This window comes from Pituophis catenifer, unplaced genomic scaffold, assembly GCF_029215685.1.
Source record: "Pituophis catenifer annectens isolate HBS135680 unplaced genomic scaffold, rPitCat1.0.hap2 SCAF_13, whole genome shotgun sequence".
NCBI lineage: Eukaryota > Metazoa > Chordata > Lepidosauria > Squamata > Colubridae > Pituophis > Pituophis catenifer.
Window position 1 is genome coordinate 15,451,588 of NW_027256893.1, and position 21,880 is coordinate 15,473,467.

The 21,880-nt window shown below is 39.8% G+C and overlaps 1 protein-coding gene across 5 annotated transcripts; it reads left to right on the plus strand.

The window, feature by feature from the left end:
• Positions 1-235: 235 nt before the first annotated feature.
• On the plus strand, positions 236-21,387 carry LOC139323580 (adrenocortical dysplasia protein homolog). 5 transcript variants are annotated; one of them, XM_070952991.1, is made up of 15 exons: positions 236-529; positions 3,396-3,531; positions 4,782-4,906; positions 6,359-6,449; positions 9,350-9,429; positions 10,678-10,722; positions 11,947-11,981; positions 12,648-12,826; positions 14,209-14,296; positions 15,382-15,456; positions 17,200-17,277; positions 17,695-18,488; positions 19,779-19,858; positions 20,293-20,379; positions 20,483-20,571. In XM_070952991.1, the coding sequence occupies exons 1-14, from the start codon at positions 462-464 to the stop codon at positions 20,351-20,353; spliced, it is 1,935 nt and encodes a 644-aa protein (XP_070809092.1). In that variant the 5' UTR covers positions 236-461; the 3' UTR covers positions 20,354-20,379; positions 20,483-20,571. The 5 variants fall into 5 exon arrangements, with proteins under 5 accessions (XP_070809092.1, XP_070809091.1, XP_070809087.1 ...); XM_070952990.1 differs by having other exon boundaries at positions 20,293-20,570; XM_070952986.1 differs by lacking the exon at positions 20,293-20,379 and having other exon boundaries at positions 237-529; positions 20,483-21,387.
• The last annotated feature ends 493 nt before the right edge of the window (positions 21,388-21,880 follow it).

The following is a 21,880-nucleotide window of genomic DNA, read 5'->3' on the forward strand; positions in this document are numbered from 1 at the left end:
AATAGACTGCAGGCTGAGCGCAACTGAGGTCGACGCCAGGTCACTCCATCCTCCTCCTCCATCGTTTCCCGGCCGCGCTCAGCTGAGCGCTTCCGATCCTGGCGCGTCCCCAAAACTCTTTACATCGGGACTAAAAAAAAAATACAATCCGCCTGCGGGTTAAGGTTTGCAAGAGGCCGGCAGGCAGGCAGGCAGGCGCGCCCAAGCCTTGGCCAAACCCCGCCGGCGGCCGTTGAAGCGAAGGGGCTCGGCTGCAAGGCGCCTTTTGTTCCCGTTTTTTTGGGCGCTCGGCTTTGCCGTTTGGCCAGGACGCGGCGCGCCAAAACGCTCCGCCCGCGCCTCGCCTTCTCCTCCCCGAGAGCGGCTGGCTTCGTGGGAAGGCGGAGCCCTGACGCGGCTTCTCAAGTCACAGCAAAAGGGACGACGGGGCGGCCTAGGCCCGCGGAGCCGCTCTCGTCCGCATGGACCAGAGCCGGGCGCCGTATTGGTTCCGCCGCAGGAGATCGCCGCCACGCGCGCAGCCCGGCCGGTGAGTTTTGCAGAAGGGGCGGAGAGGTTGCAAAAGGGCCCTTCGTTGCCCGGGGAGATCGCAGTCTCCCCAACTGTCCAGGGCTCCCTACCTACCGCCATCCCTGGGGCTTCTGGGATCGGGGTGGGTGAAATGGGTGGGGGGTCTTCCACGTTGCCCCGGTCTGTGGTCGCCTTTCTGTCTCCCAACAAGTCGCTCTTGCCTGGAGTGGCTTTCGCTTTGTTGGGGTTCTTCCAAATCACTTTTTAAAGTCGGGGTGGGGTCGACTGGGTCCTGGTCCTGGGGTGGCCGCAGAGGATGGCTTGGCTGCCAGCCGCCATTATTATTATTATTATTATTATTATTATTATTATTATTATTATTATTATTATTATTATTACTATTACTATTACTATTACTATTACTATTACTATTACTATTTTATTATTATTATTATTGGCTGCCAGCCGCCATTATTATTATTATTGTTGTTGTTGTTGTTGTTGTTGTTGTTGTTGTTGTTGTTGTTGTTGTTGTTGTTGTTTAAATTTGATTTATATGCCGCCCTTCTCCAGAGACTCAGGGTGGCTTACAGTGCGTTAAGCCATAGCCTTCATACTTTTGTATATTTATACAAAGTCCGCTTATTGCCCCCACAAACTGGGTCCTCAATTTACCTACCTTAGAAAGGATGGAAGGCTGAGTCAACCTTGAGCCTGGCAAGATTCGATCTTACTTTAATTGCAGACAGCTGGTGTTAAATTAGAGTGCTTCTGTCTGTTGAGCTAAACCAGGCTCCTTGTTTATAATAATAATAATGTTGCCGGCATTATTATTGTTGTTGTTGTTGCCGGCATTATTATTATTGTTGTTGTTGTTGTTGTTGTTGTTGTTTAAATTTGATTTATATGCCGCCCTTCTCCAGAGACTCAGGGTGGCTTACAGTGCGTTAAGCAATAGCCTTCATTCTTTTGTATATTTATACAAAGTCAGCTTATTGCCCCCCACAAACTGGGTCCTCAATTTACCTACCTTAGAAAGGATGGAAGGCTGAGTCAACCTTGAGCCTGGCGAGATTCGATCTTACTTTAATTGCAGACAGCTGGTGTTAAATTAGAGTGCTTCTGTCTGTTGAGCTAAACCAGGCTCCTTGTTTATAATAATAATAATGTTGCCGGCATTATTATTATTGTTGTTGTTGCCGGCATTATTATTATTATTGTTGTTGTTGCCGGCATTATTATTGTTGTTGTTGTTGCCGGCATTATTATTGTTGTTGTTGTTGCCGGCATTATTATTATTGTTGTTGTTGTTGTTGTTGTTGTTGTTGTTGTAAGGTCCCAAAATACACTTGAGTCACCAGAATAAAGATTAACACAGTTGGAAGGGACCTTGTAGGTCATCTAGTCCAACCTCCCTCCGATCAAGCAGGAGACCCTACACAATTTTTGACAAATGGCAGTCCAAGCTTTTCTTGAAACTCACAGTCACCCACTATTTGAGCGGACAGTCCACTTTTTTCACATTATGTTCACTATTTTTTTTTTTCACAAAATAGTGGACATTTTTTTTTATTCAAAACTTTGTATATTTTTTTAATATTTCTCAACGTTGTACTGAAATTAAAGAATTATTCCTTAAACGCAAAGAATTGATCAAAGCTGCGCGGTCAAATAAAAAATACACACGACAGCAAAGTAAAATGTAATTTAATATTTTACATATTATTATAATACATTTGATGTTTTGAATTTTAAGTAAAGTTTTGAAGTGATTATTTTAATACGAGTTAAAATGTTTGTAAGAAAATATATAATATAATTGTAATTTTTTTTAAATTTTTTTACTACTTAACACACACACACACACACAAAGACACACACACACACACACACCGCTTGTCTGCTATTTTTTGGAAGCAGACCTGGCAACCCTACTTGAAAGTCTAAAAGTTTTTAAAAGTTTTAAAAGATTAGAGACTGGGATCTTGTGGGGTTCATTGCATATGATTGCATACCGAACCGGACTTTTTTGGGGGACAAGCTTGCTTGGTTGCAAGTTTTATTAGGAAATACACGCCTTCTTGCTCAGTGTATTATTGAGTTTATTGTGACCTCAGAAAGATGTCATAGTTTTTGCTGGTTATTGATTCTTAAAGAGGGGAGGAGCTGTTGAAAACAAGTTTCTAAGGGTGCCTTCACTCATGTGGCATGTACCCTGGGGCATGTCTCTACAAGTTTTCTACTCAGATCTTGGTTGAATGCAAGCTTCTCCTTGCCTGGCTTGTAGAGCAAGCAAGAAATCTTGACCCCCCGCAGGTTGTCCGTATATGGTGAAAGAAGATCATCTAGAGGTAGCCAGATATTTGAATGAGTAGAATGGCAGGATTTATATACCGGTCATCATCTTAATTTATCATGGTTTATTAAACAAGTAGATTCATACAGTATAGTGGACTAAGTAGAGAACCAGATTGGGGAAGTGGTTCAGGTATCAGGCTAGAGAGGATGCGAATTCTAGTCCTGCTTTAGAATGGGGAGCTAGCTTAGGCCGGTCACTTTCTCCTAGCCCTAGGAAGAAGGCAACAATTAAATACTACCCAAAAAAATTGCCAAGAAAATTGTAAGCACTAATCCAAGCCATTTGCCTGAAATAAAAGCTGACTTTTATCCCCCCAATTAATAATAACAAACAATCATAGGTTCGCATCTCATTGTTAATAAGACAAGGTTATTTTGCTTAGAGTGATTTATCATTGTGGGTAGTACTGTGGTTTTTCCCTATCCTCCTTTCCGGATGATGCAGAGTTCAATTGATATTTCCTTCTCACCATTTTTTTCAGACGCTTTTTGACTTTGCTAACTTTCCCCCCCCCCCCCCCCCCCAGATTAGACACTGAATATAGCCTGGCCAGCAACAATAGACATCATTCATCGTATTTGGACCCTTGGATTGTGAGTCTTCTGTTGGAGTACAAAGAATCCATAATCAAAACAGATGGACAGCTTGGACATGTCCTGAAGGTGGACTTTCAAACTTTATTTATTTATGTTGTCCTTCCTCTCCCTTACTCAACTCTAGGAATGCAGATCTGTCCTGCATATCTTTGCTTTGTTAGTTTGTTTTTACTTTGCAACAGACTAGGCCAATGATGGCTAACCTTTTTGCCATCGTGTGCCAAAAGCGGGACACACATGTGTGTGCTCACACCCATAATTCAGTGTGCCCCCCACACACATTCTGAAGTCGGCAAACGGGCTGTTTCCGGTCTCCAGAGGGCCCCTGGGTTTGGGGGTGGGAAAGGCCATTTTCACCCTCCCCAGGCTCCTAGAAAGCCTCTGGAGCCTGGGGAGAGCAAAAAATGGGACTTCCAGATCCACCGGAAGTCAGCAAATGGACCGTTTCCAGCCTCCGGAGGGCCTCCAGTGGGGGTAGGGAAGGCCATTTTCACCTTCCCCAGGCTTCTAGAAAGGCTCCGGTGGGTCTGGAAGACCCGAAAATCAGCTGGCTGGCACGCACATGTACACCGGAGTTGAGCTAGGACAACCTTCGTGTGCTCACTGATATGGCTCCGTGTGCCACCTGTGGCACGTGTGCCATAGGTTCGTCATCACGGGACTAGGCACAGTTCAGAGCAATAATAGACTTAACGTTTGGAATGTTGAGAGTGTGTCTTGCACACAACTACAAAAATTGCATAAGGAAGGGTTTTTTTCATTATAAAATGACTGCTGTCATTGGCCTGGCTAATTGCAAAATACAGGAACCTGGTGTCTTTATTTCCTGCTGCTTCCTCAACAGCAGTTTTTCTAGAGCTGGCTGGGGAATTCTGGAAGTTGGTCCACACATCTTAAAGTTGCTGGAGTTGACAAACATTGCTGTAGATATCCAGGGAGCTTCCTTTTCTAGCTTAGCACCATGTTCTTTTTTTCTGTGGAAAAAAAACTCCAGATTGCACTGGGCTATCATTTCCATCTTCTAATAGTTATTATGGAGTCCCCATGAAGCATCCTGGTTGTTAAAGATTGCAAAACTTCTTTTCTTTCTTCTGGGCTTGGTTCCAATGCTTCTTTTTCTGTTTTAAACTAAGACAGACAGATAGAAGAACCCAATATACAGCCCAAAGAACTATCTGCAGATATTGTAGTGTCTGTGATATCCTTTGGCCCATCTCTGCTTTACACTGATGGAGAATAGTGGGCCCACATTACCCAATAAACTTGGTTTCCAAATATGTTGATTATGGTGTAATTTTTTTTTGCCTCTTCTCCAGGTTTTGAATGAACCAAGGGTTTACCAAGATGCTGAGCAGGAACCAGAAACAATTCTACATATTGGAGATGGACTTCACTATATTGAAGTGGTGGTTGCGGGCAAAGCTGCTAAAATGTCAAAACAGTAAGTTTTACTTTGAATTTATTTTGGATTACAATTCAGTATATGGATTTTTATGGCATCCAAAATTTATGTTTCTCTTCCATGAACTCTATATAATTTTACAAAACCTCTGTATTGCTAGGATCAGAATTTATTGCAATTCATAATTTCATTTTATGATTATTTTTTAAAAAATAATTTAAAATTGAATATTTTACATTTTAAAACCAAACATAATAGCAAAAGAAATCATGAGAAAAAAACAAAAAACAAAAACACGCACATCAGACGTTAAAATACAATACTAACAACAGATATATACAATTTTACAACTTTCTGCATCGACTTTTGTCTTTACTCTTAGCTTTTATCCTCCTGCTCCTTCTCTTTATTTTTAAATATTCATAATTAACTGTTTTGTTAGCAGGATCATTATTTACATTTATATCCAGTATGTTAATCTCAAATTTCATTTTATATTCTTATTTCTTAATTTGATTTCTGTTTTCTAACCATGTATAAAACCTATTCCACACTTTATAATAAAACAAGTTTTATGATTTATGGTGTGTTTACCATGATCTTTGACATCTATGCCGCTTCGAGCTTAATAGAGAACTTTAAGTAATAATATAATGTATGCTTTCATTCACACCCTATTAATACCCTAGAAAATTCTAATCTCTATATTTGTAAATCCTTTATTTACTCATTTGTTTCTACTCCTTTATTCCTTTTATTCTCTTTCCGTTTTCGTTTACATGTTTCCACTAGAATGTCTGATAAATGTTAAATATTTGATAAACAGGTAGTCCTTGATTTATGACTTATTGACTTTCGATCATGTTACCATGGGGATGCTGCTATGGTCATAAGTGTGGAAAAACCAGTCGAATCACTTTTTGCAGTGCTATTATAACTTCAGCCAGTCAATAAATGAATTGGTTGTAAATCAAGGACTATTTGTAATATATCATCCATAAGGATTAATTTAGAAATTTTGTGCTTCTACATAAATTATCATTAGATCAACCCCCCCACTCCCAATCTTCTAGGGATTTGATAATCCCGTATCCAAAATTTGTTACATCTCTATCGGGGAGCTATATTTGAACTAGTATTTTGGATTCTGGAACTAACGGTTATGTTTTCTTTTAAAGTTGCCAACTTTTTACATGCAGTTTCAAAGTTATCTTTTCTTCGGAAAATCTATTCTACAAGATGGTCAAAACAATTTACGAGGGGGGGGCTGTAATCCTTTTTTATATGTGCTGACAGAGGAAGTTAGGCTGTGAGAATATATGTTGATAAAAATGGATTCCCAGCACTCTAAAGAAGCTTGTGGATCTTTTAAAATTGTGTACAGAATCCTTCTTTTTGCAGATCAATATGGAAAAATATCAGCCTTAGCTGTAGGAGGCAGTTTGATACTTTTCAGATTTGCCAATACATTCCTTCCTTACTATTTTTCAGATCTATGGCTCAGAATGGATTGTCTGGTATTATTGGCCAGTTCATTGTCTTGCAGAATTATAGAGTCAATTTTAAAAGAGCAGCTGAAATGGTAAGGTGCACAAAATGCTCTTGTAGTGTTTTCTTTGGACTGATAATGGCTGAAATCATACAGTTTACTAACTCAAACTAGCGTTTTTTTTTAAATAACAGAGGTTTTTAAAAGTTGCTAAGCACTTTTCCTGTACTGACGATAATATTTAGCACTGGAGTGGCATATCATTTAAATTTAAGAAGCATTCAATTGTAATGATTACCCTGCAATTCTGTTGAATTTCCATTTCTCCCTTTCTATCATGTTACAAATTAAAATTCGTTATCAATTTTTGGAAATCACTGGAGGGGCTTAATTATGGCAACCAGACTTTTAAAAAAAAAATAAAGAAAAAGGGTCAGACCTGAAGGAGTTTCATAAGGAAAAAAAATAGGTTTGTTTCTTTATTTATTAAATTTATATCTCACTTGATTTTACCTTGGTCCCAACCCTATGGCCCTTTTGTGCCTGGGGTCCCGGATGTGGGATAGAGCTCATTTTCTGTCAGTTATCGAGGACATTTTTATGATTCTCGGACTGTTGTGTTTTTGACTTAACGGTGATCGTGTTTGTGTGTGTATGTAAAACAATCCTTTATGTCCAAAAGCTGTCCTTTAGATGTATTTACATATTGATTTATATATTGATTTACAGCTTTCCTGCAGAGTTATTTACATTTCAGATAACAGTCGCTAAGGGAGGCAGTTGCTAAACGAGGACTCCCTGTATGAAAATTCCATCCCTCCCCTACCACAATATTTGGTTGTCAGTTAAATTTATTTGCTGCCTATCTCACAATGTGATGGTGATAGCCTGCAAAATATTACTTATTTATTTAGCGTACGGCAAGCCTGTAAAATATCTCCGATAAAGAAACGGGGCCATCTTTGACCAAATTATTTGAGGCTTTTCTTTTTTTCCCCTCCTTGGTTTCATTGGCAATTTGCCCTATTTTTGAATCTTGACAGATACTCCCTGCCACAGCAAGTCACTTTATTCTTTAAAATGGATAAAATAATTTATCCCCTGTGTTTTTGGGGGGAGGGAAGGGAATCTACCCGTTTTGAGGTCTCCCCCAAAGTAGGCCTGTTGCCAGGCGGAATATATGTATCCTTAAACGTGCAATCTCCGATGTTTTAACTCGCCAGTGGTTTCTGGCTTGAAATGTAGCCTCTCTGAGGGAACATCTCGGCCGCCATTAAATGCTGCTTAGCAGCCATAAAAATCTTCCTCCTTAAAGGGAGGAAAAGGAGGACAAAGCAAACCCACACAAAACCCACTGCTGTTTTTCTTCCTCCCTTCCAGTGGGGTTTTTGTGAGTTTCAGGCACACCATTTCCCTCCAAGGGAAAACTTTGGATATCCTGGAAAGCCTCTTTGCCTTTCAAAATGGGTGGAAACTAATCAAGGAGAGAAGCAACTTAGTTCTTCTCCTTAGTTCTAAGGAGAAATTTCCTGACAGTTAGAACGATTAATCGGTGGAACGACTTGCCACCAGAAGTTGTGAATGCTCCAACACTGGAAGTTTTTAAAAAGATGTTGGACAACCACTTGTCTGAAGTGGTATAAGGTTTCCTGCCTAAGCAGGGGGTTGGACTAGAAGACCTCCAAGGTCCCTTCCAACTATTCTATTCTATTCTATTCTATTCTATTCTATTCTATTCTATTCTATTCTATTCTATTCTATTCTATTCTATTCTACCCTACCCTACCCTACCCTACCCTACCCTACCCTACCCTACCCTACCCTACCCTACTCTATTCGCCACAACCAGTCTTGTGGGCCTTTTATTGTTTTATTTTTTTACTGCCAGAGAGAGAGGAAGGGGCTTCACTGGGAAGGGGGAGCCCCTAAATGTGGGAACGGGTTGCATCATTTGAAGGGGTCGCTTTTCCAAGCATCAAAATGTCTCCAGTTGATTTTTCTTGCTTCTTTCCCTGATTGAAGGCAACGGAGAGAGAAGCCCCCTTGCTGTTTGCAGTTTAGGTTCATCTTTTTGGGGGTGGGGGTGGCATAATAAGTTTAAAGCATCTCATTTGGGTGCCTTCCACTTCTCAAAGAATTCTTCCACTTCCTCAGGTCTGGCTCAGGAATTCTGAGAGTCCACGGATCCATAGTAGCTCACCTCCTGATTTAGGGCATTTATAATCTTCATTTCTGTTTGAAAAGTCTCCTGATTTGATCCTTGACACCTCTTTGTATAAAGATGGATTGGGCTGAGAAGCAGGGACTGGCCCAGGGATGCTATTCAGCAGGTTCTGACAGATTCTGGAGAACTGGTAGCGGAAATTTTGAGTAGTTCAGAGAACTGGCAAATACCACCTCTAGCTGGCCCCAGAGTGGGGTGGGAATGGAGATATTGCAATATCCTTCCCTCAGGAGTGGGGTGGGAATGGGGATTTTGCAGTATCCTTCCCCCAGGAGTGGGGAGGAAATGGAGATTTTGCAGTATCCTTCCTCCAGGAGTGGGGAGGGAATGGAGATTTTGCAGTATCCTTCCTCCAGGAGTGGGATGGGAATGGAGTTTTTGCAGTATCCTTCCCACAGGAGTGGGGAGGGAATGGAGATTTTGATTTCTGCCATATCCACCAAGCCATGCCATGCCCACCAAGCCATGCCTACAGAACCGGTATTAAAAAAAATTGAATTCCACCACTGGACTGGCCCAAAGTCACCCAGGCAGCTTTGTATCCAAGTGGGGATTTGAACCCTGAGTTCAAATCCCACCCTTTTAACCATCAATATATTCTGGATCTTGAATTCCACACATCTGATGGAGGGCACCTCAGTTGGAGAAGCGTGCTTGGGTGGCTTTTATCACAGGCCATGCTGCTTTCTCCCCATCATCGAGATCACGTAGGGTCTGATATTTCTCCTTGAGCATCATTGACTGTACTTGTTTTTTTCACTCTTTTCAGGAAGATTGTCGATTTTACCTCACCCTTGAGTGTTTCCAGGTCATGTCCATGAAGAGAGAGGGGAAGAGTCTGCAAAATTGGTGAGACCCACAAGAACACTGATCTCCGTTGTGTAGTTGGGGTACCTACTGGGAAGAAGACAGGGGCCTAAACTCAAACCCTGAAGATCGCAGAATTGTCTGCCTCCCATCTAAGCATGCATCCCGTTTTAATCAGGGTTAGGAAATTTAACAGAATGAATTCTCTATAAACATTTAACTGCAGTTCAATACCTGCTGTTATCTGTCATTGACTGTCCAACTCTTGCTGTAGAGTTGAGCAGACTTACACATTTAAAAATAGTCAAGTTTTGGAAGGGGAAAGGTTAAACATTACAGCAGCCCTTTCGATTTTCAAAAAGCTAAGTTTGGTGAGATTTGATATTTGGATTAAAGATCACACACCGGTCCCAACTTTGTCGATTAGAGATTGGAAATATGTTCTGCCAGAAGACGGCATTTCTGTTTCTACAACATAGATGTGTCCATGGTCACCAGCAGCTGACTTGAACTTGAGGGGGAAATTTTTTTTTTTAATTTGATTTATATGCCGCCCTTCTCCGGAGACTCAGGGCGGCTTACAATGCGCTAAGCAATAGCTTTCATTCTTTTGTATATTTATACAAAGTCAGCTTATTGCCCCCACAACTGGGTCCTCAATTTACCTACCTTAGAAAGGATGGAAGGCTGAGTCAACCTTGAGCCTTGGCGAGATTCAAACCTGCAGTAATTGCAGGCATCTGGTCTTAATAACCAGCTTAATAACAGGGTGCCTTAGACCACTGTACTACCAAGGCTCTTGACTAGCATCTTTACCTAGGGATTAAAATGGAAGAACTACGTCCTCAAGAGAACTATTCTTTTTGTCATTATCTGATTCAGTTGATTTTTATAATGACACTGAACAACCCATAATCCGCTGGGTAGTAGTTTCAGAGATATTTCCTTACCAGATTCCTGAAAACAGTGGCAGAGCTTTTGATGTACTGCCTTCACTGGAAAAACTGGGATACATTCAGAGATGTATCTGAAGATATCCCATGTTGAAGTATAGAGCACAGCAAAACATCAGCACAGGAAATGTCTTATGACATTTGATATTATGTCATAAACTGGTTTATAATAATGTTTATGTCATAAAATGTTTACCAAATCGATGAGATGCTTGAGGTTCTACATATGTCAACAATCAGCTTCTGTTTCACTGACCAACTGATTGGATGTAGTTTTATTACATGAGTTTTTCTACTGTGATAAAAAACTGAGGATGTTAAATGTCTTTTTGTATAGCAATCGGGAGCTGTCAGTCATACAAAAGATAAAGGACCTATGGCAGTAAGTATGTTGATTCTGTTCTATGAGCGATCTTAAAACTAGCAGTTTCAAATTCAGATATGTTCACAGCAACATTATAAACTTTGTAAAATCTTCCTATGTATCCTAGAATATTCCATATTCTTCTCACATAAATTTCAACACATCATACAAGGAAGAGACTTTAACTTTTTATTGTATTTGACCTCATTATGCATTATGTGAATGGCAGCCTGCCTTCTCATACTTGAAAAGCAGTCGGACATTTTCTTATTGTGGTATTAATAATAATTAATGGATAATTAATGAATAAGTCAATAATAAGCAGGATAGTCCTTGGTTCCAGACATTACAGATTCATTAACCCGCTTTCCATTTCCACAAGAAACGCAACATTAGCTGACCCACCAAAACTACTTTAGTTCCATTCTCATGACAAATTAGTAATAACATCATAATTTAGGACTCATAATTGCTGTTTGGAATGCTGTTCTCATTTTGATTAAAAAGGAAAATAAAGGATTTCCCACCCACCCCCCCATCTAGCACAATTTACAAGTCAAAATGTGGTTTAGCTCTAAGAAGCACCTGGCTATAATTAGTAAATTGTGATTTTAGGGCATAACTTAGTGTAAAACCACAGCCAAACTTCATTTATTTGGTAAGAACTTGGTTTAAACATAGTTTAAAGCAGGCGTATCCAACCTGCAGGCCACAGTCCATCTGTGGCCCAGGACAGCTAATAATGTAGTCCCACAACAAAAATATTTAAAAATAAAGGAAGTTTGTTATTTATATACGTAAGTTATATTATATATTTTATATGCAGCCTAAGACAATTCCTCTTCACTTAGTTTGGCCCACAAGCCAAAAGGTTGACTGCCCATGGCTTAAAGCAAAGTACAAAATTAGTCAGCTAATCGATAGCTTGTGTTGGCAGTTGAAATGTACCTTGATGTTCAGAGTTGGTCCTCTTGACCTGGGTTCCTTCACGTCTCTCCTCCACGTACCATTTTTACTTGTTGATGATGGATACCCATCCCGATGAGCCACCATTGAGGAGAGAACAGAAACATCTCAAAAAGTTACATTCTTGGAAGGTTGAGATTGGGGTAGAAGAAGCTTGGGAGAAATAAAAAGAAATGTGTGTAGAGAGATTCATGATGTAAACCAAACAAGAAGTCTGAAGGCTTGACAAGTTACTGTCACGCTTAACTCTTGATGCTGTTTGATTATATATTTCAGGAAAGGTTTTGCGACACAGATGTGGTTCAACTCAGGTATGCTAGCTTAAATATTGGCAGCTTTTTAAATGAAATTTAGTGAAAAGTGGGGTCAGTATTAAGTGGGTTCCTCTGATTTTCTATGTTATATTTCATTGTGGAACAAATCTTATTTGTGTTTTATACCCCCCAATAGAGAATTCATTCAGGCCACTTAAAGGCTAAAACATTTATAACACAACTCCTTCCTAAAGTTGTATTTTCTTCATAGCGTAACTTTTTCACCTTGTGAGATAGATTCAAAAGATGTTTACATTTAGGCCAGAATAGATACAAAAACGATGGCAATCATCATCATCATCTTTTAATGATCCCATAATCCCTTGAGGGGTGGAGTCTGGGCAACTGAATGGAGCTGAGTGATTACTGGCCGGATGCCCTTCCTATTGCCAATGCGGAGTCATATTCAGCAGATATATTCTCATCGTGCCCAGAGAAATATCGGTCCTGCCTAGGATCAAACTCACAGCCTCCTGATTGTGAGGCGAGAGCTCCACCTCTAGGCCACCGCACCACTCACAAAAATATATTTCTGATAATGACATTTGATTAAAAAACAGTTTAATATCGCTAGTCCTGTATCATTCAGTCTTAAAGTGAAATGTTATGGGATATTGCTTGTAAGCCGATTGTCTATTTACAAATGTGCTTTTTCTTGTTCAGGACAAAAATCGCAGTCGGTTTCCCAAGTATTGATAGATGTAAACTATGATCAGCTGAACATTTTGAAGCAAAACGCTAAGGATTGTCTCAACTTATCAGGCACCAGCAAACTGTTGGATTCTGAGCAACTGGCCGTGTATCCTGACACTAAATGGCAACTGGAACGGAAGCAAAATAAGGTTTGTATTTACACATCTTCTGTGCCCTGGTAATGACATCGTAATTACCGTATTTTTCGGAGTATAAGACACACCTTTCCCCCCCCTAAAAGGGGGTTAAAATTTAGGTGCCTCTTATACACTGAATGTAGCCCCACCCGCCCACTGGCCCCCACCTTTGGCCTCTGCCTCGCAGCAGTTACCTCCTTGCAAGCAAACAGCAAGAAGAAACAGCTCCTTTCAGCTTCAGCACAGCCTAATTAGCACAAGTCGATTGGATCGGCCTCCCAACTCTCAGCTGATTTGCTCTCAGCTGTTTTGTGCAGGGCTTCTGCTGCTTGCTGCAAGGAGGTAAATTGCTGGAGCAGATTTTTTTTCCCCTTGTGCTAATCAAGCTATGCTGAAAACGAAAATGAAAGTAAAGCTGTTTGCTGCAACGAGGCAAAATTGCTGGGAGGCAGAGGCAGAGGGAGATTTCTTTTTCTTCTTTTCCTCACCAAAAAAGGTAGGTGCGTCTTATACTCCAAAAAATACAGTAATTGAAAGTGAAGGTAATTCAGAAAATATTTCTGGTGAAGGAATAGATAATGGAAAATTAGGAAACATAAAGAAGGAAATCTGTTAGCATTTATTCCTTATTCATTCATTCATTTATTTATTCCTAACTACAGGAGTTACTGTGGTCACATGATCAAAATTTAGGGACTTGGCAACTGGCATGTATTTAGGAGAGTTGTAGTGGGTCCCGGGATCAACATTTGCAATCTTCCAAAGCGGCTTCCGACAAGCAAAATCAATGGGGAGACCTGGATTCTCTTAACAACTGTGGAGTTCGTTTAAGGACCGTGGCCAAAAAAGTCATAAAATTAGACATGTCTCATTTAACCACATCGCTTAACGGTAGAAGCTCCAGTTCTAATTGTGGTCTTAAATCGAGACTCCCTGAATGAGGCTTTGACTTCTCAAAACAGTGGACTATTTTTTTTTAAGAACTATTTTTAGGTTACTTGATTCCTAAATTAAGAATGAAAGCAGGGCAGAGGTGAAATCCAGCAGGTTCTGGAGAACCTAGCAGAAATTTGGAGTAGTTCAGAGAACCGGCAAACACCACCTCTGGCTGGCCCCAGACTGGGGTGGGAATGGAGATTTTGCAATATCCTTCCCCCAAGAGTGGGGAGGGAATGGGGATTTTGCAGTATCCTTCCCCTGCCACGCCCACCAAACCACGCCCATAGAACCGGTAGTAAAAAAAAATTGGATTTCACCACTGAAGCAGGGGAAATTGGAAGAACTTGGCATTTGGCTGTGAAAGAGCAGCTGAGAATGCTTATATTATATATTATATATATATTATATATTCTCCTTGGGTAAAGCAGAAACAGATGAAACGTTTTGATTTTCAGATGCACCAAGATATCTTCACAGTTCCAGCTGAATACCTGGTGATCAGTGCAGAAAATGAGGCAGCACTTTCCCAGTCCTACATAGCAAGTGAGTGCCAGAATCATGGGCCAGATTTATGGATGAAAATGGGTTGGCTTGGAAGTTTTTTTCCCCCTTAAAGCAGTATTCCTGATTTCTAACTACAGGTAGACCTCGACTTACAACAGTTCATTTAGTGGCTATTCAAAATTACAACAGCCCTGCAAAAAGTGACTTATGACCATTTTTCACATTGACGATCTTTGCAGCATCCCCAGGATCACGTGATTAAAATTCAGCTGCTCGGCAACTGGTTCGTACTTACGACCGTTGCTGTGTCCCAAGGTTGTGTGATAGCCTTTTGTCGAGCAAAATCAACGGGGAAGCCATATTCACTTAAAAACCTTGTTACTAACTGATCAACTGCAGTGATTCCCTTAACAATTGTGGCAAGCAAGGGTAGACCTCCCAATGTTTCACTTAACAACATAAATTTTGGGCCTAATTGTGCTCATAAGTCAAGGGCTACCTGTATATAAGCACTGTTGTTAAATGTCACAATTGTAATGGTAGTTGGCAAGGAGTGGCATAAATCAGACTTGGAATTGAAGCTGAAATTTTGCTTGCACCCATTTTCCAGCTTATATAGGACAGCCAGACATAATAGTATAAATGGGCTAGATTTTAAGTACACAAGAACTTTTTGTAGTTTTTATTGAGGCACATCCTGCAGTCTTTAGCAATCAAGAGGAATGTATATCCTGTGGATTCAGTTATAGGAGTATCTCGTGGATAATTTTTCTTTTGAAAAAAATCAAGAATAAAAAGAAAAAGTAAAGAGAATTGGATATACTTGGAAAACACTGGCTGCTAGCAATTTAAGTAGCTTTCTTAAATCAATGTTGGATATCACAAAAGTATAGGCTTAGACAAAACAAAGCAATTCCCTTGCTACGGTTGGAAAAATTAAGCTATATTGTATTCCTTTAATTTGTTCCTGAAGAACCTGCAGAGTATGCCTTAGTACCTATTTTGGATTCCAACATTGGCTGTTGCAAAGCCACAAGTCCCTAAATTTACTCGTGTGGATTGATCTAACGTAATATCCTTTGGTAGGGAGTGGGTGCTGATAGCTAAGCTCTTCTTTTTCTCAGATACCCTTCAAGCTGTTCCTGAAGAAGATGAAAACATTCAAGAAGATGACCGTAGTACTGTATCCTTCTTCAGTGGTGAGTACCATTGGCCGTCTCTGGTGAACGAGCAGGTGAATTGGTGCATTTTAAACTTCCTTTTTACAAAAGGGAATATTACCCCAAAGGCTCAGGAATCAACATTCAGAAAAGCTTTCACAAAGGTTGATTAGCACAGGCCAATCAATATTTTGTAATTATCCTTAGTGTTTGATGTACTTTTTTATTCATATCTATGCCAAAGAAAGTCATTCTGTTTCTGTTCTCATCTTTTTTCTTTTTGCACTTTTATCTTTTTGCACTTTTTGATCTTTCATTTTTTCAGTTCTTTTTTTCTGATTCATTCATCTTATCTATCTATCTATCTATCTATCTATCATCTATATCTATCTATCTATCTATACACACACATATATACACACACATATATACACATATATACACACATCTATACACACACACATCTGTACACACATCTATACATACATATACATATATACACACATATATATATATGCACACACATATATACGCACGCACACACATATATATACAAACATACATATACATACATATATATAAAAGGTAAAGGTTCCCCTTGCACATATGTGCTAGTCGTTCCCAACATTTTTTACGTACTTTCGAACTGCTAGGTTGGCAGAAGCTGGGACAAGTAACGGGAGCTCACCAAATTTATATTTTGCTGATAAAGAAATAAAGGAAGACTAGTATAGATCTATTTCGAGCTTTTTAGCTTTCATCAGCTAGCCATACCCTTAGTCGGATTCGAACTTGGGCTTCCTGCATGTTAGGCAACTGCCTAATTCAACTTCAAAGTTTGCACTATTGTATCTCTCAGAAAAAAGGTGATATGGATGGTTGCAGAATGATTTATATGGGCCATCTCCCTTAAGCCTTTAGGGACAGAGTTGCTCGAATATTACATTTTGCCATGCTCGCGCGTACAGAGTGTCACGTGATTTCCACCTGCCCCTGTTTTTTACACTGTGTGTATCCTGTGTAATGTTTTTAGTTGCATTGACCGCCAGGAGGCACCATTCAACCAGGTTCGCTATCCTCCTCTTCCAAAGGAAATAGTGGTGACCTCATGTAAAACCTTGAATGTAGGGAGCATGACATAATGTGACATCTGTTTCTCTCTCTTCTCTGAGAGCCTAATGGACGACATAAAGTATAAGATATAATGAATAAATATATAGAGTATAAGGAGACCGTATGATAAGTCAGTTTGGTCTAGTGATTAAGGCACTGAGCCAGAAACCGAGAGACCATGAGTTCTAGTCCCATCTTAGACAGGAAAGCCACTGGGTGACTTTGGGCCATTCAATCTTTCTCAGTCCAAGTCAACTCCCAGGGCTGCTGTTTAGGGGGAAAATAGGAGGAGGAAGTAGTATTAAGAATTAGGTGCAGCTGGATATCAAATGAATAAAAGCAACAATATTGGGTTTGTGAATCCAGGTATTGTAATACAGACCAGCAATTCTTACTTTCAAAACCTAACACTGCTTATGAAGTCTATTCAGAAGACCTTCTTCCTAAATCAAATTTTGCATGAATTTAGGTGAATTTACTTCCTATTTCTGTATTCATTCCGAACACAGGACCGTTTGCTTGAGATCCCGACAGCATTTGGGTCGGAATGGATTCCTATAATCCTTTGCAATGTTTGAATATTGCTGCTCTTTATGACCTTATTCTGACCTCTTCCACCTTTTTAAGGAATGTTGAGAGGAAGATGTTGATTTGCTTTTCTTTACATAGCAGATTCTGCAAGTTTGGATGGTTCGTTAGAAAATCCCTGGGATGCAGTTCCTGGAATAACCTTGAGCACCTCCAGTGGTGAGTGAGATCAAAAGCTAACCATCACTTTTCATCACTATTTTTCTATAACAATAGAAGCAAAACAATTGATTTTCTTTTCTTCTTTTCTTTTTCTTCTTTCTTTTCTTTTTCTTCTTTCTTTTCTTTTCTTTCTTCTTTCTTTTCTTTTCTTTTCTTTTCTTTTTTTTCTTTTCTTTTTTTTCTTTTCTTTTTTTTCTTTTCTTTCTTTTCTTTTCTTTTCTTTTCTTTTCTTTTCTTTTCTTTTCTTTTCTTTTCTTTTCTTTTCTTTTCTTTTCTTTTCTTTTCTTTTCTTTTCTTTTCTTTTCTTTTCTTTTCTTTTCTTTTCTCCTTTCCTTTCCTTTCCTTTCCTTTCCTTTCCTTTCCCCTCCCCTTCTCTTCTTTTTTCTTTTCTTTTCTTTTCTTGCACTTCGACAGATGCTTCTGGCACATCCCATGGCCTTCCCCAGATGCAGCAAATGCTTTTAGCCAGTCCTGCTGAAGAAACAAACCCAGACTCCAACACTTGCATCTCACATTTCCTGGAGCCTTGTGATAATACGCCTCGCCGTTGCTCCGCGCACACTGCACCGCGGAAGTTTCCGTCGCTTTTTCATTTTCAGAACCGTGAATTTCTCATCGAAACGGCCAATCAGAAACCGGACCTGGTGACGTCAACCACATCAGGCCAGGCCAGCGAACTTGCAGACAGCCTCCCTTGTGGCCAGCCATTAAATAAATCCTACCTTCAGAGTTCTGGGTTTCCTTTTTCTCCTGTTCGTCATTCCAACGAGGGCGACTTCTCCTCGGAGCCGGTGTCTGAAAATAGGAAGGATTGTCCATCCCTTGCCCATGGAGCTAAAGGGATGACAGATAGATGGAAATACTTTGAAGCTGAGAAATACATGTCAGCTCAAAGGAAACGGGTGCCAAATGAAGGAGAACCTTCTGAGGCTTCTACTCCAACTTGTAGTAGTAGTAGTCTGGAAGCTGTAGGGCACTGCTCTACTGAGACCGTTACAAAAACTAGTACTCCAAATAAGAGACGTGTAAATCGGTACCTTCCTTTAAAATTGTCAAGCACCCCCAAGAAAAGGCGGTTAGAGGAGATTCGGGATGAGCAGTCACAGGTGTTTGAGCGTTGCAGTTGCGCAGAGAGACAGCTGGAAGAAAGAAGCAAGCAGGAACCAATGGGAATCGTCACCAGGAAATCAAAGCGAATTCAACAAAAGGTAAATCTGCCATCTGAGCAGAGGAAAATAATAAATTTCTCTATAGCTTTGTTTCGTGACCAGAGTCAGAGCGGAATTAGAGACATGTTGCAAAGGGAAATATATTCAATCAGTAAAACATGGCCAATGCAGGTAATCCTTGACTTTGTCATAATTGAGCCTGGCAAATGACCGACTAGATTTTACCACTTTTTCGAGGTGGGTCCTTCAACTGAACTCATCGTTTACTAAGGATGGATTTTTGCTAGGAATCGGAAATAAATCCTGGTTTTTCAGCAAAAACATCAAACATCGGGGTTGTGTGACCACAGGACACCTGCCAACGGCCATAAATGCTGGCTGGTTGCCAAGCACCCAAAATAGTTGTCAGAATTTCAGAATAAGATTGTAAGTACCTTTTTTTGGAGAGGGGGGGTGTCATTAATTCAAACATTCACTAAACCACTCGTAGTGAATTTAGGACTATTTGTAATTGGATCTAGTGAGAAACCATAGGGTGGCAACATTTAAACATAAGCTTTTCTCATTTGTGGAATGCCAGTCCTCAACTTACGACCACAGTTGAGCCCAAAATGTATGTTGCTGAGACATTTCTTAAGTGAATCACTGCAATTGTTGAGTAAATCTGGCTTCCCCATTGACTTTGCTTGTCAGAAGCTTGCAAAAGGTGATCACGTGACCCTGAGACATTGCAGCCGTCATAAATATGAACCAGTTGCCAAGCGTCCGAATTTTGATGATGGGGATGAGCATGGGGATGCTGCAATGGTCGTAAGCATGAAAAACGCTTGTCTTTTTTCCCCCAGTGTAATGTTGAACGGTCACTAAGTGAGCTGTTGTAAGTCGAGGACTATCTGTAGTTGAATTTGGGTGGGACTTAAAGCACACTTTGGATACCTGGGGGAAACCATATTGCTGATTTCTTACTCAACACCTTCTAACTCAGGGGTCAGCAACTCGTGGCTCTGGAGCCGCATGTGGCTCTTTCTTCCCTCTGCCGCCGCTCCCTGTTGCCAATCGGCTCCACAATTGATAGGGCTTTCGGTTAGGACAAGTAGAGGAAAAAGGACGCCACGCTAGGAGGAGACTCTATGGTGGGGGAACTGGACTTCCTGTTGGCTCCAGAATTGAATGGGAGGCTTCCGGTTAGGACCTTTGAGTATTTAAGGTTGCCGACCCCTGTTCTAGCTCTTCTCTCATCCTCCAATAGTGATTTAAATATGACCAGAATTTTTAAAAACAACAAGGATTCATTTTGCTTTTCTCTCTCTCTCTCTCTCTCTTTCTCAGGAGAATGCAAAAGGAGACGGTTTTCACTTTATACGCAACCCACCTACACCAGAGCTCTGCACTCAAGTGCAGTCTGTAAGGTTAGTCTCTTTCCTAGCTAGTCACACATATCATTTATTTTATTTATTTATTTATTTATTTATTGAATTTGTATACCGCCCTACTCCCGAAGGACTCAGGGCGGTGAACAGCCATAGAATAAAACATATAAATACAAAATTTAAAATAAAATAAAACGAATTAAATGATTTGGCTGAACAAATTTAAAACCCCAATAATTTAAAACCAAATTTAAAATTTCCATTTAAAATATCATGGGAAAGGGTCCATGTTGCATCTGCTGGGCCAGAAGAAACAATCCATTTATGGAGAACAGTTTGTGCAGCGACTGCTGTTTTCCATAAAATCATGCTTATAATAACCTAACATTTTCGCTCCCGAGACCCAGCACATTTGAATATTTGCTTACCTTCAGGTCTGGTGCTTTTCATGTTTCTTGTTTTTGATCTCTCAGGATCTCAAGAGCATTACTGGGATGGGCACGCTGGGTTTTCAGCAACGCAGAGAAGCAATAAACTTCCCAAAGATTCCTTGATCTCAGGTTGAATTACCCTCGATGCTTTCGTTACGGTTTAAACTGTTTGGTTATTTTATATATACTGTTTTTCTGAAGATAGATATGTTGTTCCGATTTCACTATACAGAAAAGAAAGGAACCTATCACCTTTTTTCATTGTAAGGTTGTTTGGATGTCTCGAGCAAAGATTCGCTTTGATTTTTGATAACAAAGATGTGCCACCTGCTTCTTTTAAGAATGACAGAATGACAATGCCACAAGACATAATGCACCTATTTATATAAACTGTAAGTGGGACTCAGCTATAAATGCAAACCTGTTTGTATGCTTTTGTTTCATAACTTGTTAAAATCAACTGGCAACCATTACAGCTTGTCTTGTACGTCATAAAGATAAAGAGTTATTTTTAAGTACAGGGAAGCTAGGTTTTTTTTTTTACAGTTGGTTGTAAATACAATGCAAAGAATTTTAGTCTTTAAAAGTTGACATAAGGAAACTACAATTCCTAAGATAGTGTGCCCTGACATACAAAACCTGTAATTTTATCTGCAACGAGGGATTTGCAGGCATTTTAAGGAGCGTATCCATTTTTGAAGTTAGAGAGGAACTGTAGCCTACGTGCCTTTAAGCTGGTCCGTTTTTCTCTCTTAAGAGACTTACATTTTAGACCCTAACATGCTTTCATAGTTCAGAATTGTATTAAAAACTTCCTTTGTCTGTTCTCTACTATCAGTTTCATTAGATAACTATGCAGGAAAGCAATACTAAATTTGTAGAGCATTTCAGGAGACAGATATATGCTATGTGTCATTAAGTAACTTGAGTGTGGCATCGAGAAAGACCATATGGAAGAAGGTAAAACATTCATTACGCTAATAGAAATACATCTAGTGAAATGCTACACAAATTAAACATTTCTTGCTGTAAGTGATGGTTTCCACAGCTGTATATATTTGTAAAAAAAAATGCCATAAAAGTAGTAAACAATTGTATGCCAACATCCATATGAATTAAAATGCTTATTTTTAATTATTTTTGTCATCTCCTCCTTTCATTTAATTACAAAATACTTCATATAGCTTACATGCTTGATAAAATGTTTTGAAAATTAAAACAAATTAGGAAAAATACAACAGCACAGCTCTCGATAAAAAATATACCTTGTGTGCCAATTTTCCAAATTCGAGCACAGTCACTCAAACATAGTTTGAAAGTTAAAATAAAATTCTGTGGTTCTTTGCTTTAAAATAAGGACCTTAATGTAAATAAGTTGGCTGTTTGTGCTAGAATATTTTTTTTAAAGATGCATGCAATAATCATCTGGTAATAGATGGCAGATACCCAAGTACAGTTACAAGGAGCTCAGCCCCCACTGAGCGTCTCTTGTGGTTGAGGATGATTGGTATTTGGAAATTATGCCAAAATGTTATCTGTGTGGAAACAGGTTTGTGTATATGTGGCGTTGCGCTAGTAGACACTGTCGTGCGAACTCTGCATCTGCGTATATCCTCCTTTATCTCAACTG

Excerpts from the sequence above, each read along its gene's own strand:
- LOC139323580 (XM_070952986.1), top strand. The coding sequence starts at position 462 with ATGGACCAGAGCCGGGCGCCGTATTGGTTCCGCCGCAGGAGATCGCCG. Across the intron at positions 12,827-14,208 it reads TGGAACGGAAGCAAAATAAG|ATGCACCAAGATATCTTCAC; the intron begins GTTTGTATTTAC and ends TTTGATTTTCAG. Across the intron at positions 14,297-15,381 it reads TTCCCAGTCCTACATAGCAA|ATACCCTTCAAGCTGTTCCT; the intron begins GTGAGTGCCAGA and ends TCTTTTTCTCAG.